The 17,297-nt window shown below is 38.7% G+C and overlaps 1 protein-coding gene across 1 annotated transcript; it reads right to left on the reverse strand.

Moving 5' to 3' along the window:
* Positions 1–255: 255 nt before the first annotated feature.
* LOC8039583 (papilin-like) lies at positions 256–16,861 on the reverse strand. The gene is made up of 7 exons (XM_002413514.3): positions 16,816–16,861; positions 13,379–13,579; positions 11,997–12,173; positions 9,661–9,837; positions 4,876–5,046; positions 3,982–4,158; positions 256–356 (listed from the first exon to the last, which is right to left on the reverse strand). Exons 1-7 carry the CDS (start codon positions 16,859–16,861, stop codon positions 256–258), a joined length of 1,050 nt encoding a protein of 349 aa, XP_002413559.3.
* Positions 16,862–17,297: the final 436 nt, after the last annotated feature.

Below are 17,297 nucleotides of genomic sequence, written 5' to 3' on the forward strand. Positions count from 1 at the left end.
ATTTAAGGTGACTCTTTCGCTCCAGTATCTTAGTTTCAAGAATTTCGCAACCGGCGCTATGTTCCTCGGAGTAACGCTGCATACTTGATAAAGCCGAAGCACTTGAAATATGGTTGCCTTTGCCTATTTATTGGTGAGTACTGTCGCTCCGTGAAATACTTTATTTAAATATGTGGCACGAAGGCCCATAAACGAACACATATTCTGCATAATTGAGAAGTTTATTGCTCTGTTGCCTTACTGGACGCTTTGTCTTTATGCGATATCTTGCCTCCCTGAGATTTCCTGCTCATAGGGCAAGGTACTAAGTTCTTCGAGTACATATGTCCATGGTGTCCATGCAGGTTGATGCTTTGCTGTGTAAAGAATGAACAACAATAAGTACACGCGCTCATTATAAAATTACAATTAGAGTTATGGCGGAGGGTGCTTCTCGGGCGACCACTCTAATATAACCTTGCACGCTATTTAATATGCATATTGTGCTTTGAGAAGATAGTGCGTTTTTGCTGTGTACTTAAATTTTATACGACGTTGCATGCATAATTTCCCACAGACAACTTTCTACCGGGCACCTTTTTAATTTTCAAGTTGTACTAGAGAGTTAACTTCACGATGGGCTGCAGTGAAGTGAAAGCTACGGGGACAAGTGAACTCATCCGAGGGCTTTAGCCGCCAATTGAAGCCATGCATACAAATTTTCACTTCTTCGAGCCATCCTTAGAAGCGTTTCTAGAAACGTGTGCACGTAAATAGAAGTTCTGGTAAAACCTTGATAGCCACTGATATGCCTCAAATTCGGTTCATGACATTATCATATTTATTTATTTATTTGTTAGTACTTTTCCGGTGCCCCTAAACAGCCTGACGGCTTACATAAGGGTGCACCGTTTACACATACATGCAGTGTTGCATAAAAGGCAGGCACACCAAACGCATGCATATTTTGAAGAAAAGGAAAAAGTGATATATAAATTAGGAAGAGGAAAAGCGCATTAGCTTAAAGATAACACTTATTTCTAAAAGACATAATCTTAACTAGTAGCCCATACAAAGTGGAGGTCACAATAACCTTTCGAAAAGGTAAGGATTCAATTTTGGTATCGGGGGCTGAGCCTCCCCTGGTAACACTGAAACCGTGACGTCAGATGTAATATGGGGTATTATTGTGAAAGGGGAGCTCTTTATTCACGGGATACAAGAAATTTGATGTTGTAAAATTAATGCTCGTTTAGCTTGCGCCAGAAACCTAAAACAACAAATATGCAAAACACTACTTTTAGGGTGCCTGCTCGGCTTGCAAATTTGCATGTGACGTCACCCCTATAGCGCGGAAAAGTTTATTTATTTTTTTGTATCATCTTCATTTGCGGCTTCCTAAATAGCTATTTTGAATTTAGAAATAATAAATAACACTCCGGAAAGTTTAAAGTCTGGCTACTTCGAAATTGTCTTTAGAATGGGTAGCTCGAAAATCAGCCCAAGCTTCCATTCCACTGCAGCGCAGGACCCCAGCTGGCAATTAAGTGAGCCTGATACTCCCCATTTTATCGCTATACATATATAAAGGGCAACAAATATCGGTGGAATTTGCAATGTCGGTGGATGTAATACACGAGGTAGTTACTTTCCAAGCACCTACAGTGTGACCGACTCCCTGTAGGTGCTTAGAAAGTAACTACGTAGTTACTAACCGCAAAATAACCTTAATCATCGCCGAACGATCGGTCTGCGCCCAAATACAGCAATAGTGGTAGGGTTCAAATGCCTACTTTTGATACCATTCCGTTATGTCATTTGAAATTTAGAAGCGATTTTTAGGTATTTCAGATATAAAAATTGCGGCCAAAGAAGCCCGCGAATGTACGAACATTAATGGCGTCAACTAGCGGGAAGGGCTCATTTCGCTATTGAACGTTTTAAAATATCACTTTTAATCATTGAATAATATATAGGTTTGTGCTGAAACATTTGCATCCGATATAGACTCCAAGGGGTACATTGAGCTGAATACCAAGCGTTCGGATATGCGTAGTTCATTTGTGAGGTGAAAATAATCCAATTATTTTAAAGGGAGTCCGGCTAAAGAAAACTTTATTGGATAACCAGAAGATATATCCACATAATTCGATTCCCCTAATATTAACTAACCACAAATGCTGCAAGCGGGAGCGGCCAGCTGTGACACTTACTCCTGTGAAACAGCTTGCGCAGCATACGCGCGGTTATGTCCTCCTTTGCCTGATTATATACGTGCTCCATCATGCAGCAATTAGAGTTAGTCTACGTTTATGGTCATCGAAGTTTACTTGGTAGAACAAACATTTGTGTTTGTTTTTTCTTCTGTGAGTAAATTACAAAACTGAGAGAGCTAATTCCCAGGTCCAAGTTATCAAAATTCCCAGTCCGCCAACGTAACCTCTATTTCCAGTGATAGTTTAGTATACTTCGTTTTTAAAACAATTTCTGAAGTATATTGATGAGAGAACATTTGGAAAATCTCCTCTCATGATACTCAGGTCTACACCTATGTGCCCCTAGACACAGGAAGCGAAATCATTTATTTAACAACGCAAAATCTGGCATTGTAAAAAAAACTAAAACATAGGCCACAGCACTTGCTTGTCGCATTTTGAACATCTAACTCCCAATTACCCAGTAACACGTCCTCGATTATCTTCATGGAATAACGCGTGAAACATACAGGTGTTCTAGGTCCGGAACTATGCTTAGTTAGCATATCTTGGTATAATTTTGGGGAAATTTATATTACGTTACCCGTATTGCTTTTGGTGGTGCTATCATATAGGTTTGTCACTCACGATATTTTAGTGGTGCATAGTATTACACCTATGAAATAATAATTTTGTGAATCACGGTTGGCATATTAGTCAACCCGAACAATCTTCTGTCACTTTAAAAGCTCATAACGCTAACATATCTCGTAGTTTCGTGCCAGACACATTTTTTCTTTGTTATTTAGTCAACAGATTTCAGGGGTGATGCGATGCTGTCCGCCGTATACATTTTAAAATGAGCGTATTTTTTTAGCTTCGGTGAGTGCTCTATACTAATTGAAATTGTATTTATTAAGATAATTTAGTTTTCGACTATGATTCATGCCCAGCCGTATAGTCGGTGACAGGTTAAGAAGTCAGTGGGTGCTCCGCCTCTATGGCCAGCTTTCAGCCTTGTATAAATAATTCTCGAACACTCAGAGAGAAACCGCAGCAAGGCTACGTCCACGCGTGGGAGCCAGAGCGTGTACTGGGATCTTAGCCTCTCACCGACCGCAGCTGGATTAAGTGCAAGTGAGCTCTGCGGCAGGATAATAATACAACTGTAATCTCTGCTTGAAACTAAATTTCGAAGTTAATTACTTCCGTCAGAATTTAAACTTAACGTTCGTCTTCGCTGTTCAAAGAAACGATGCTTGCAGTCGATGGCTGAGTGATGCCGTTAAGTTAAATGTACAAAGGTCCACTTACAGGAACACCATCCTAAATGTAATAACACTTCTCACTTTTAATTGTCGTAACCAGCCGTAATGTCAAATGAACTTCGCAGCTACAAAGATCTGAGGAAGGACGCTAATTATTCCATTACTTGATTTAAATGTTTGAGTATTTCTTGTCAAAAACAAGAAACACTGAACCATTTAAACTCAATTATCACAAGCTTATGCGAGACGCAAAAGATGGTGTTACCTCTAGCCACATTCTTTTACAGCTAATCCTCTAACTGTTAAAAAATATATATTTTTGTTATTCAAAAACCGTACATATCCAGCAGTTTTGTTTCCATGCAATAATTTTGCCTACTGAAAAAATATCTGATTTTTAATTTCTGTGTCATTTGAATGCCGTCCACAGTTATAAGTGAAAGCATCCGTTTATATTATTTCTTAAGTTATTTTTCACACTGTCAAAGAAGTCTTCCAACGCCACATGCTAGAAGAATATAGTAAACGTGAGCACTCACCTATGCAAGCCTTTTCGCAGTCATTCATTGACCAAAATAAATTTGTGTTTCCAGGAACTCCTCTACCCGATATCCACGCACTTTCACATTTGTTATTTTTAATATCGTAATAATATCTCACATAGACTCCGTGATATCTGAAGTCACGGGGCTTTACACACGGGCTTCTTGTGTTTTCTGTCAAGAAATATATTTTATCGCGCAATTTAGTCAACACTAAAACTGTATTCATATGCTATAATTTTATATTTGCGAGCAGAAAACATAATCAGCCCTACATCTATGTTTATAGTTATAATATTTTAGCTTTAACATCTATTTTCCATGTCCAAACGCTTTCCCTCTTTCTTGCATTTGCCTTCATCTAACGCATAGCAAGATGCTTTAGGCAAACTAAATAAAAAAAAAAAAAACAATACCGTAAACTAATTTCATCTTTAGGATATACATGTGAGTTATAATAGTACGACATGATTGTTAATACACTTCTCTATATTTAGAGTTCAACAGCTGCCAGTGGCAAACTTCAATAAGGGTTGCTTGCGCTTGCTGTAAAATATAAAGCAAATAGAACAATGCCAGCGTGATAACAGACTGGGGAAAATAGCTCAAATCAAGACGTACAAAAGCACACAATAATAAACACATATGTTGCAACGAAAGTCTGCTTTTGAAACTTATACAGATATTATAAATTCCGGCATACTTAATATTTAGTGCGGAATCCTTAAAGCTCTCTGTGGACTATTGTTAAAAAGGCCGCATTTTTAAGAATGTAACTTTATATGTGCATGCTTTGAAAGATCTTTATAAATACGTCAATAAGTTGCAATTTGCGTTTAAAGGTTTACAATGTAATATACCACAATATTTACAGAATAACCGTCTACTTACTGGCACAAGTGTTCCAACACATTTCAGCCGAAGGAAAGCTATTTCCGCCATCGTCACAGCCGTGAAACTCCTCGCACTTTTGATCAACAAAATTGTAGCCGTACCTTGTTGTGACAGTAGTGCAAATACTCATATTTTGTATTGGCATCCTGCATTTGTCCCTTACAAATCCTAAACAAAAATGAAATCATATGTACTGAACCTTTTACACTGTCTGTTTTAATGCTAATGCTACTACTACTACTACTAATAAAAATAACATTATTATTATTAGTAATCGTTACTTAAAGTTCGCAAAAACACAATGGTATTTAGATTCGGGCCCTTTTACAAATCCCCAAAGAAACCAAAATATGCATGATCCACTCAAGACACGCTAACGCAAAAATAGAGAAAAGTATAAAAATAAAACATAGTACGTAAAGAGCGAACCTCTCAAAAGGTGGCGGAACTCAGAGTGGCGACACTGGTATAAGCTAGGCGACTGGTCAAAAACCTTGAAAAAATTCACAAAGCAAAGAAGCAACAATAATCTGTAAAAGCGGAAGCATCACAACATTTTAAAAATCGGAATGACTACCGACTTCTTCCAAAGCGAGGGAAAGACGCGCAAACTAAGCTAAAGGTTGACCATGTCTTTCAGGAGAGGGCTGAGTAACTCAAATGATAATTTAATGATAGAGCTGAGTATGGTCGTCAAGACCACTCGAAATTTTCTGTTTCAGTTTTTCCACACTAACAGAGCGCATAAAGTCCTAACAGCTAACTAAATTAACGCAATTTGGAAACGATTGAAGGACATCACGCGTCAAATGAATGATGCTGCTAAATACTTCGACGTCAACGCAGCAACCACTCCATGGATCTGCCGCTACACTGCCGCTTTATGACTTTGTCGCTTTTTCATCTTGCATATAAATGAAGTGAAACGGAAGGTTTATACGGGGCACACGGTGCCACGTTCATGGAGTGTGGACGGATATTTTATAGTGGTTTACTCATTCCAACAAAAATTAGCGCCGTCGCCGACGCGTATTATTTTCCGGTAATTCTACTAATTTATTTGATCGCCACAAGTTACCTGCCTCTATATATTTTATAATTTACTCACAAAGACCTGAGGAGGGCAACTAAAATGCACTTTGATATATTCCACAGGGTTTTTCGTCTCTAGCAGTCGAGAGACGCCGACGAGTGATCTTAAAAGGCAAATCCGGCAGCATTCACCTACACATAGAGGATCAAGCAGGAGAGGGCTTTTGAAACGTATGGAGCGCTTCACACGTGCCTTGAATGTTGCAACAAGTACGAAACGGCGGCACGCCTCTAAAAATTGCCTCTGATTGAATACCTTCTATTTCAGAGTACCAAGACGAAAATATAGTTGCAGAGACTGAAGTGTAATTTTCGCTAAACCTGTCAAGTCTAAACATGCGCAATGGGAAGCCGCACGGCAGAAATCCGCGTGCTGATGCTGAGCCACCATAACATGTAACGAAAGTAACCCTCCACTCTGTAACAAGTAGAGAGGGTAGGTAATTAGGGCAGTAGGCGCTCAGGACGCGAGAGGCGAGCCGTTCTGATTTGCCACCGCCTTCAGGGTGCACTCTCCATTTCATACAGGTTCCTTTGCCTCCAATATGACACAACACGACACAATGCACCGAAAAAGATGACTCTGCTGGCAATGAAACCAATGTGCCAAAGCAACTTGTTTTCGCGTAGTTATATTCCATGTGAAATTTTGGTTCTCATTGTGCTTTTCAAAACGCAAATTCTTCACCCGAACACTCAAACGTGGCCAAATATACGCATGGATATACGATAGTTGAGCGCGTTGGCGATAAAGTCAATTAGAAGAAAGTATAAAACATAAAAGAAAGAAAACATAACACATATTTTGACTTGCAATGTACAGCCTTTAATGCTTGCGAACCCCGAGCTGTGGAATTCTCGAGAATTCCGCAGCTCGGTGCTTGTCGGCATTAAACTCTGTAGGTTTCAAGTCGAAACACGCGTTGTTTTGTGGTGTAATACGCCAAAACGACAGGGACAAAAAACGAAAAGAGAACTGGACAGGACGCGGCGTAACTTTCAACTGAATTGCTTATTTGGATGACAGAATTAAAAAAAAATATATATAAAATATAAAAGCAGGCACACTTGGCAGAACACCAAAGATATGGTCTAAAAACACACTTCCCTCAAATGCCAGCGTCTTTGGTTCTTCAAATAGTAGAATTCTTTATCAGTCAAGGACAAAGAGGGAGCGCTTATACAAGTATTGTCGTGGTGGGACCTAATCAGGAAGGCTTCGTGAATTTCTCTTGCCATTTTTTTTTAGGATAAGCAGATTAGGAGAGGAATCGGATGTGCCACAAGAGTCGTGCAAAAAATGACATGTCACTAAGTTCCGCGAGTGCGCCACTAGTGTCACGTACAAAATCCGCTTGTCATGTGGTAAGGTGTACGTTAGCCAGACGGGGAGGTGCATTAATGATAGGGTCAGAGAGCATGCGTTGGCGATCAGGCGGTCCCCGTCTGGCCTCTTAGCGGTCTACTGTGACCGTTGCGATTGTGAACCAAACTCTGAAAAGTGCAGCCACATCTTTGGTGACACCAGTGTCATGGGCCATTACAAAACAAAAACGGCAAGAGAAATTCACGAAGCCTTCCTGATTAGGTCCCACCACGACAATACTTGTGTAAGCGCTTCCTCTTTGTCCTTGACTGATAAAAAATTCTACTATTTGAAGAACCAATGACGCTGGAATTTGAGGGGTGTGTGTTTTTAGACCATATCTTCGGTGTTCTGCCAAGTGTGCCTGCGTTTATATTTTATATTTTTTTTTAATTCTGTCATACAAATAAACAATTCAGTTGAAAGTTACGCCGCGTACTCTCCAGTTCTCCCTTCGTTTTTGTCCCTGTCGTTTTGGCGTATTACACCATTATGCAAAACCAACTAGCCCAACTAGCCATCCTTACGCGTTGTTGTGTCCATCCTTCATTTTTTATTCTTTCTTGTAGCATTGAAGTCTGTACATACGAATAGAGTCGATGATTCAAACGCGCGAACTTTTTCCCGACTTAATACAAAAAATTTGTGAGAGAAACAACCTCTGCCGAAGCTTCCTTCCGGAATCGTTATGGGGAGCTACAAGGTGGAAATCCGGATCCGCACGGCAGCAGAGTCGGTGACGACCCCCTTTTTTACGTGCGGGCGTTTTCCACTCTCTCTTTTATCTCGCCACATCTAGTTAAATGCATGGATGGCTAGACAAAGTGCTAGAGGCAAGCACAATGATGTCGCCCAGAAATTAGCGAGTGAAAAGGTCTATCTGTGTTCTTATATATCCAATTCTCTTGCTAGATTTTATGTTGTGAAAAATTTAAAATGCTGTTTCCAGTTCCACATCGGCACCAGAGGCTTAGCGCACGCCTCACGTGAGTTGACGTCATCAGAATATCCGAGCTTAATGACGTCCTCAGATTTACAAATCGGCTTTCAAAGCTTTTCAGTTTGAATAATTGACAAAGATCCGCAGATGGAGCAAAGGAATGTGAAGATGACAAATGTAACCTTGTGCAACTTTACAAAATTGCCGTTAACTTTCAGGAAGACAGGTATTAGTGTAAAATAAAATTACTGTTGATATCAGTTCTTGCTCTTTTCTTTCTTTCTTTCAATTCTTTGAAGTTCACGGTCGTAGTGTCATGGGCATTTCATAAATATTCGTTGCTCATTGAAAGAACTGTGTGTGTCTGTGTTCGTCCTTCATGTGTTTTATTCTTTCTGTGCATTCTTAGTTCTTCCGTAGTATTTGTTTACCAGAGAGGGGTGTTTGACGGGAAGAGGAACATTTATATTTGATTTCGTTTTTATTTTAGTTAAATTTTATATTTTGTCTACACCCCTGACAGCTTGGCTGTCAAGGGAGTTAACAACAGTCTCGTCGCATTGTTTTGAGCATGGCAGAGTTGGCAACATACCCGGCTGACACACGGAGAAACTGGGCTCGAACCCTTCTTGGCACAGACCTTTCTTTTATAATACTATACTCTGCTGGAACTTTCCGGCCCGTTCTCGGCTGTTATTCAGTGTTCTGATCTGGAATTTTTCTGATCTGACCGCTTGTACAAAGGCAGCGGTAGCTGGCCTTTCCAGGAATGTCCCTCTTCCAACGCACGATGCGTTGCACCTTTCTGTTTTAGTTTGTAGACAGAAGTTCGTCTCAGTGAACATGTATTTTAAGTTTTTAGATTGATCTACCGTTTTCTGCCCGTCACAATATTTGTTCCGGTGAAAACAAAATAGTTAGATTTTTTTTTAATTTCAAAACAATATTCGTGCAAAATGTTCTAGTGGCATTTTTTCCGGTCAGACTATCGTGAAAAATATGCAGTGGATGAAAACTAAAATTTACTTTATGGTCTAGCTAGATTACTGATACAAATGATGAATGCTCTCTAAGCTGTTACCTTAAGATAAAAAAGATATGAGCATGAGGTATTAATCCATTTGTTGTGTTTTAAATATTTTCTTTATTCTGTGTCAAAACAAATAATGTGTATATTAGTTTGATCAACTCTCTCTAATGTTGAAAACAATTCAATTAGGGCTCAAAAATGTATTTAAATTTTTTTTACTTGTTAAAGAAGAGAACATTCCTAAATTTTTTTTTTGATTAGGATACAAGTAAGTAAAATTCTGCGCGTCTTTACATTTTAATAAGACGTATTTTTTAATATCCATATTGGTGCAAATACTTAAAATTTACTTACGTCCACACCGTCGGTTGCATTCTTGAACCGAACTAAATGTATTTCCCTCCCTATTCGGACATTCGTGATCTTCGAAATTTCGGCAGGTACGCGTCTTCTTATCAAATCGAAACCAATCATCATCGTTTTTCTTGCATATACTTGTTGGTGGCTTTGCGCAATCACCGAGGTCAGGAACTTTGAGAAAATACAATGTCGTAAATTAGTGTCAGAACACAGCCTTTCGTGAAAAACTCTAATGTAGATCAAGAAAGGCAATGCGCGGTTAAAGACAGGAACCTTTCGGTAACGATGCATGATTAAAAGGAAAGCATGAACGATGGCGGAATGTCGTGGGCATTCGTGAATAAAATGTATTAGAAAGCTTCAAACAAAAATGGTGACTTTAGGTTATTCCTAAACAAATGTCTTCTATAAATATTGCGTGATTCACAATCTTAGTTAAAAACGTTATAAGAAATTCTATTGAATACAAAGGCTACAGTTGAGGAAAAAAAGTTTTCGCCCTATATTCTACTACAAGGCACTTTAGATGATTTGTCTGTCAATCGTTCTTTCTTTAGTTTTTCAAGGGCAGTTTTCTTGATTGCATAAATCAATCTCCCACATATGATTTTTTTTTAAATCTTAATTAACCGAAGTTTAGCGTAACTGAAATAAGCCACAGCCATATTTAAATAACTTCGCAAATTATGAACATTTCACGTTAAAATTCGCCATATGTTGGTAAACATACTTTACACTAAACCTATTATGATGACAATGCACTCTCAAGACAAAAGGGTGTAAAAGAGTGTATTGTTACACCCTTTGTCCCATATAATACACCCCCAAATTTCAATTCAACGTCCAGCGCACTACAGTCAAACAGACGGCCCCAAATTTTACGAGGCACTTGATAGCCTAAGGTACAACTTATTAAAATAGCTAATGTACGTTTTATTCACTACAAAAAAAAAAAAAAAGAATCGGGGCTTTCTTGGCCCTACTGCAAAAACTCGGTGTTTTCTTTATGTGGTCTTTGATGCGTACTTTAGCTATTCAATAAGTTACATCGCACCGTTATCAAGCCCCTCGTAAACTTTGGTGCCGTCTGTTCGACTATAGGGCTCAGTACTTCTAAATTAAGTTTTGGGGTGTATTATATGTGACAAGGGGTGTAACGATACACCCTTTTTTCTTGAGATTGTGGGAAAGTCCGAAGTTTAAACTTTGAATACAGTGCTAATATTGAATTTCGCAAACCGCACTTGAAGCGTAGACACAGGCGGAAACGACTCTAAATACAATCGATGTGACACCAAAATAAACTTTAAGCTGACTTTTACGAAACTTTTTTCTTATATTTGATTCCTCCAAGAAACTGCACAAAATTGGTAGAAAATGTTTCTTTAAAAAATCACAACGGGAAAACACTGAAGAAATAAAAACAAACGTTTATGGGATTGAACGAATCATGCCTGTTATTGAAATCATTTAAAAAAAATTAGGAGGCATTAACAAATCTCCCATCTAGATTAGTATCATTAAGGAGTAAATTTATTTTTATTGCTTTGAACGTTTTTTCATTGTTTGTGTTTTGCCAGCCTGTTTTACTTGCAGCACTACGCGCCTGCCTGCATCCCACCTTGGGATTGTAGCATTAATAAATAAATAGCTAAAAATAATACTAATTGCTCTGCATCCGCTACACATGATATTGTCACGGGTGAAGACCAATGAACAAGAAGTAAACAGGAATAAATAAACGTTTAATGTGGCGAACTTGTGCCAAAAATAAAAGAGTACAAAGATAATAACAGAGCGTCGCGGGCGTCGAAGTCGGCGTAGCAGCACAGTCGAACGCTGGGGCGAAACTGACTGTGGCTCGCCACGCGGAGCCCCTTATGTACATGAGTGGTCTTCTGGAATAATCGACGTAGAAACTTCGACGCGTAGAACATTCGGGCCTGGAACAAGCAACATGATTCTCGAATTCTCCAGAACACTAAATTGCAGGAATAAACAAAAGACACGTCACTCCCAGGATTCGAACCCTAGCTTTTCGCGTGGCAGGCAAGCGCGATAATCGTTAGGCCACGCGCGCGCTGCCTACTTGGCCAGCTGCGCGCGCGGCAATATTCATGAATAATGCAAAGGGAGCAACAACAAAAAAAACTTCTATTGTTAAGCTTTTGATCATAATAATAAAGAAAACCAACGTGCAAACATTTATGTCGCTTAAAGTGCGCGATTAAATTTAGCTGGGATTTTATAGCACTGTCGCTAACGAAACGCTGGTAGCAATCAAGATGATGAAATAAAAGCGAATCAAGGGTTTAAAGCCAGTAACTTACTTTCGCACTTGCTTATGCATTCTTGATTTGAATGAAACACATTTTTCCCTCCTGTATCACCTCCGCTCCATTGAAAACGGACGCATTGTGAGACGGCAGAATTATAAGTCCACATGGACTTCGAGCGGTGCTTGCCGCCATTATCAGGTTTTTCAAAACAGTAGCTGGGTACGTCAGCTTGAATTGAAATGTACAAAAATAGGCAATTAACCATCGAACTTAGCTTTTCAGCAATGATTTATTTTTGAAATTATATCAAAACCGTTGAAAACACTGGCGTCAGATGTTAAAACAAGTGTGAGACTGATGCCCGGCCATAATTACCAAATATCATCAGGTCTCGGCCAATTACTGGTTTTCGCTGCAAAAAACGAAACTCGGAAATTAAGAGAATGCGCCCCTCTGTAGTGCATAAGTTCCTTGTGAAAGAGCAGAGGGTAGCTCATTACGTATTAACAGAACCTTCCAGATAAAACGGCCGCAATGCTGACATTTCTAGTTCATCCACCAGAGGACAGCACGGGGCGCAGCTTTAAACATGAGACTGCTTTAGCGTTCGACCGGTCCTCTTGTTCGAGCCCGACGCTAATACAGCAAGCGCTCGTGTCCGGTTTGTGCCAGTTGTTTTCCTATACTGTAAGTGACTTAGTAAGTACAGCACTAAGGCTTTGTCATCTGAGAGGTGTCGGTATTACCCAAATTGTTCCCGACCGCAGCCGGCTGCTTTCAATTAAAAGGTCGAAGATGAAGTGTAGGAAGTGTTGGAAAAAAACTCTTTACGAGTTTCATGTTAAGTTTAATCTTGTCAGTAGGGTTTTGCCTCCCTCCCTTTGTTCCGTAATTCTTAACCTGAATTCGGAATCCATTACTACAAAGCTCAAATGTCCGTTCCCAAGTTCTCGCCTTGACTTTCCTCCTTTTTCCCTGTCATTTTCTCTCCATTGTAGAATCCACCCTGCACAGTTAATCGCCCTCTTGTATAATCATAATGAAACTTCCCTGCTTTTGCTTAGTTTATACAGGTTGCTTTTGTTTGTAATGACCCAAGTTCCCTACACATATGTACTATTACATTCTCATCACACATTGGCGGCAGACTACGTAATACTGTTACTGCAGTATATTAACGGGTTTACTTGAGCTTCCTGATTTATAAACCTCTGCTCTGCGTTGATTACCCATTACAGTGATTAAAAATTACGTGTTTAAGGTGGCCTAAAACACGTAATCGATTTGAAGCACTGATGCGTTGTGCAAGGGCAAAGGTAAGAGAATTATACTTTAACACAAAAAATAAAAGGTAAGAAAAAAAAAGTGGTAGAGCATCGAGAAGAAATCAAAATTCCGAAGTAAAATCATTTGAGAAAATGAATGCAACTTACGTCTGCATTTGGCATTGCATTGAGTCTCGTTATCGAATCGGTTTAGTCCAAGCACTGCGTCGCGATACCTTAAAAACTTCGAGCATTTACCAACTTTTGAATCGTAATACCACGCTTCGATACCATGTTCGACAGCAGCACCCACTTCCGGAGGAAAAGCACAGACGTACCCTTTCTCACGGGATGGGTAAGAGCAAGAACCTAGAAAAAAAATCAAACAAAATATACAGCATTGTTTTAACGCTAGTGTTAGAGTCAGAGTCAGTTTTTATTTCATCATATAACATACCCCCGTTTAAAACGTAAACTTTTATTGTCCGCATCGTTCTGAAATCTACAAAACCCAAGGTTTCATTGGTCTCCCTATTCTAGATTCGAGCAGGGCTGTGACTCATTTGACCATACTGAATCGCTATGATATGACTTTTGTCCAGATACCACAGGGTCCAGCGATAGCGCGAGACTGACTAGAGGCACCACTCAAAATGCTCTTTTGTAAGCGCTTTATTTTGCCGGATGTTATAAAGGGAACACGTATTAACTGCCGAAAATTCGCTTGTAGTTTCCAGGGAAGCAACGAATGCTAAAATAAAAAAGTTATCCTGTATTGACGGATACAAACTGCGCTTTGCCGCGTGGCAGCCGCTTGTATTTGAAAGCAGAAACAGAAATAATTGCACTTCTGTTGAGGGGCACGCCTGCCATTGCTGGAAAAACGCTTTTAATATATTTCGGCCCCATACGTTTTTATCTTAAACTTAGATAATCACTTGATAATTATTACTTTTCGAAACTCCATGTGATTTCCATCTAAACCGCTTTAAGTAATTTGCGTTTTGACCAGGTTCACTGATTCATTACGCGATCATGAAGATACTTTTATATCCACCCCACATTGTATGTTTCGGTTATTCTCTGCCCTGAAGCCTTTATACCAAAGCACCAAAATGACAGTGTATTGACAACTTATTGCTTCTTAATAGCATCGTAGACATATTCTGGCAGCTTAAACGTTAAACTGAGAATGCAGGTGAGAAAACTAAGTATTTTGCTGCTGTCACCATACGGCTGTCGTACGGCAAGCGGCAGCCGCGTAGTAGACACTAACGTACAAATTTGCTTTTCTCCAGATGTCATATAAATACTACAGGTTTTTGAACAGGGAGTTTTTTTTATGGTGTTTTTTTTTTTTGCATAATGCTTTTTTTTTTTTGCATAACGACGACCTTTGATAAAACTGGACACAAGGAAATTCAAACGTAAAAATCTCGAGCCGAGGAGTGCAATGATAGCTGCACCACAAAAACTGCCGGCTGCATTTCTCGTCTTATGGTTTTAAACAGCAGAGAAATACAGACAATATGAAAGATAAAGAAATAAAAATATATACTAAGATGAACAAAAATGCGCAGCCTGACTCTGGTGTCCTAACTAAAACTCCCCCCCCCACCTCCCCTCAAGAAAATAAAAAGAAAAGACACGTGCTTAGCCAATGGCGTTGAAACACAAGAGGGATAGGGGCAGACATTTGTGTTTATATAATCGGCACGTCCACACCACTCTCTCTCTTCCATCGCCACTTTAAGCCACCCCTTCATGTCGCAAACACTTCCCGCCTTCTGCCGTTAAATTTTAAAGGTTAAAGAATCATGCAGTAAAATCAAAGTTTCAAACTACATCTGTGCCAATGCGGGTGCACGTATTTGTGTTTCAGCAATTCTACAGAAAATACTAGAAAAGGGAAACTTCTATTTTGCCAACTGAAATTTAACATTAACGGAAACAACAAAAAAAATAATAAAAAAAAAATAGAAAATGCCTTTACTAATAAAGTTAAATTTATCTCTAGATTTAGTTTCCGACGAAATAAAAAAAAATTAATATAAATTATTTTGCGAAAAAAAATTGAATTGAATTGTCACCAGCCGATAGCGCATCATAGGCATGCAGGCATATGGCATTTAATAAGCAAAAAAATATAAGTAATCCTAAAATACAAGGCGTCAAATATGTCATCAAAACTTCAAAGATGCTCTGCTTAGCATTTTTTATTTATGGGATAAAATCCGCCAGCGCATGTTAAATTAAAAGTAAAAATAGGGCGAGAATTGTACAGTTGAAGACATAACTACTGTGAGTGCATTTGTTCCTACATCATTTTACAACCGACAAAACTGGGAACGAAAATCAAGCAATTTAAATGTCGTTTTTCAACTTCCTCCTCTTCCCGCTTTAATGGGGAAAAATTGTTGATATGGTCTTTGCGGAAACGGGGCTATAATTTAATATGTACTGAGGCAAATTATAATCTCCACCCCTACACCCACGTTCGATTTGAAACAAAGCCACACAACATGACCTCTTCTATGTAGATAGATGGAGTTTTTTTAGGCATTACAAATTTGTTTAAAAAAGCTGAGAAAGCTAGACTAATTAGGTTTCAACAGGTGAGTTAAACAATCAGGGGGATATACTATAAGGAGCTAATTGCCACAATGTTAAATAAATAATGTCAATATGTTTTATTTCTATTTTTACGTGCGAAAATATACGTATACTTTCATTAAGCACTTGCTGAGCGTCATGGGAAGCCACTACAATAGTACATAAAAAATGTAGACCACGTAGGAACCGCGGTGGCGCTCTAAAGGTGTACATAAGTCGGTTGATAATCTTATTCGCGTTTTGCATTTAACTCCGATGAGTTCTAAGCTATTCTGGAACCAAGTTTATCTCAAAACTTGGAAAAGAAATAGGTTGGTCTCGTAGTTTTATTAAAAGAGACACTTGGAAAGCGTTGAATTTAAATATTTTATACATGCATAAGGTACCACATATTTTGATAATTTTAATGTATGCACAAGGTACAATGTTACCTATACTGAATGTCGCCACAAGGTGTACTGTTTTATTGTACTTTTTATGCTATTTTTGGCCTACCGGTCAAACTACGTCGTAAAATGTTGACTGCATGATCACAACCCACCACAAGGCAATATATTACACCTGCTTCAATTAACAATTTTGCTTTGAATAGCCAACAATTTATCAATATTTAGGTATTTGAGAGGTGGCGTTATGTTTGAGGAGACCTGTACACTTTAAACGACATTGGGTCTAAGTTGACAAACTAAAATGTTGGAAATATTAAAATCACAAGAAATACAACAAACGCCTCTCAAGATGATGTGGTATGGAGCCTAATAAACACTCACAAAACGTTTTATTTGAAAATGCATCGTATAAGCGCTATGCATTCTAAAGCTAAACATGCAATTAGTGCGTAAACATTTTTAAACCAAATACTTTAGAGTGGAAGAAGCATTACTGAGTTGCCTCGTAAAACATTTTTCATACCTATATTTTTTGTTTTATTTTATAAGTAATTCCTTCGTAGCATTTTATCGCGATTATATATATATTCTCAAATTACTTACAAATTCCTGCTAAAGCGAGAATCCAAACTGGTCGGAACAGCATCATAAATTATTGGACAGGACTCATAGAGGACTAACATATCTCAGTAATTTTATAGTCTTTTATGGGAGATGTGCTTGACGTAACTGGAAGGAAAACAATGGTTTGCATTCCGGAAATGCTGAAGCCATATAAAAACAATAAAAGTCAATGTCCGCAAGAGTGGAATACTTGCATTTCACTTCCGCCTTAATTTGCTTACGAATAAAACCTTGTTGCTTTAGAATCTTGGTATGCACGATCATTTTTGTACGGGGATTCTTACAACAATCGAAATCTTGTTTTACGTTTTGTAAAATTAGGGATTGTGGAACAAAGCTCATTCTTAAAATTTGCAAGAACCTTCAACAGATCGGTAACAAACGTCGTGCAACGTGGCTTTGTGTGTTGTTTGGAATTTTATTATATTATAATGTGGCAATAAACGAACCCTCACGTCTAT

The sequence above is a fragment of the Ixodes scapularis genome, unplaced genomic scaffold (genome assembly GCF_016920785.2).
Source record: "Ixodes scapularis isolate PalLabHiFi unplaced genomic scaffold, ASM1692078v2 PGA_scaffold11__112_contigs__length_91849675, whole genome shotgun sequence".
In the NCBI taxonomy this organism is placed as follows: domain Eukaryota; kingdom Metazoa; phylum Arthropoda; class Arachnida; order Ixodida; family Ixodidae; genus Ixodes; species Ixodes scapularis.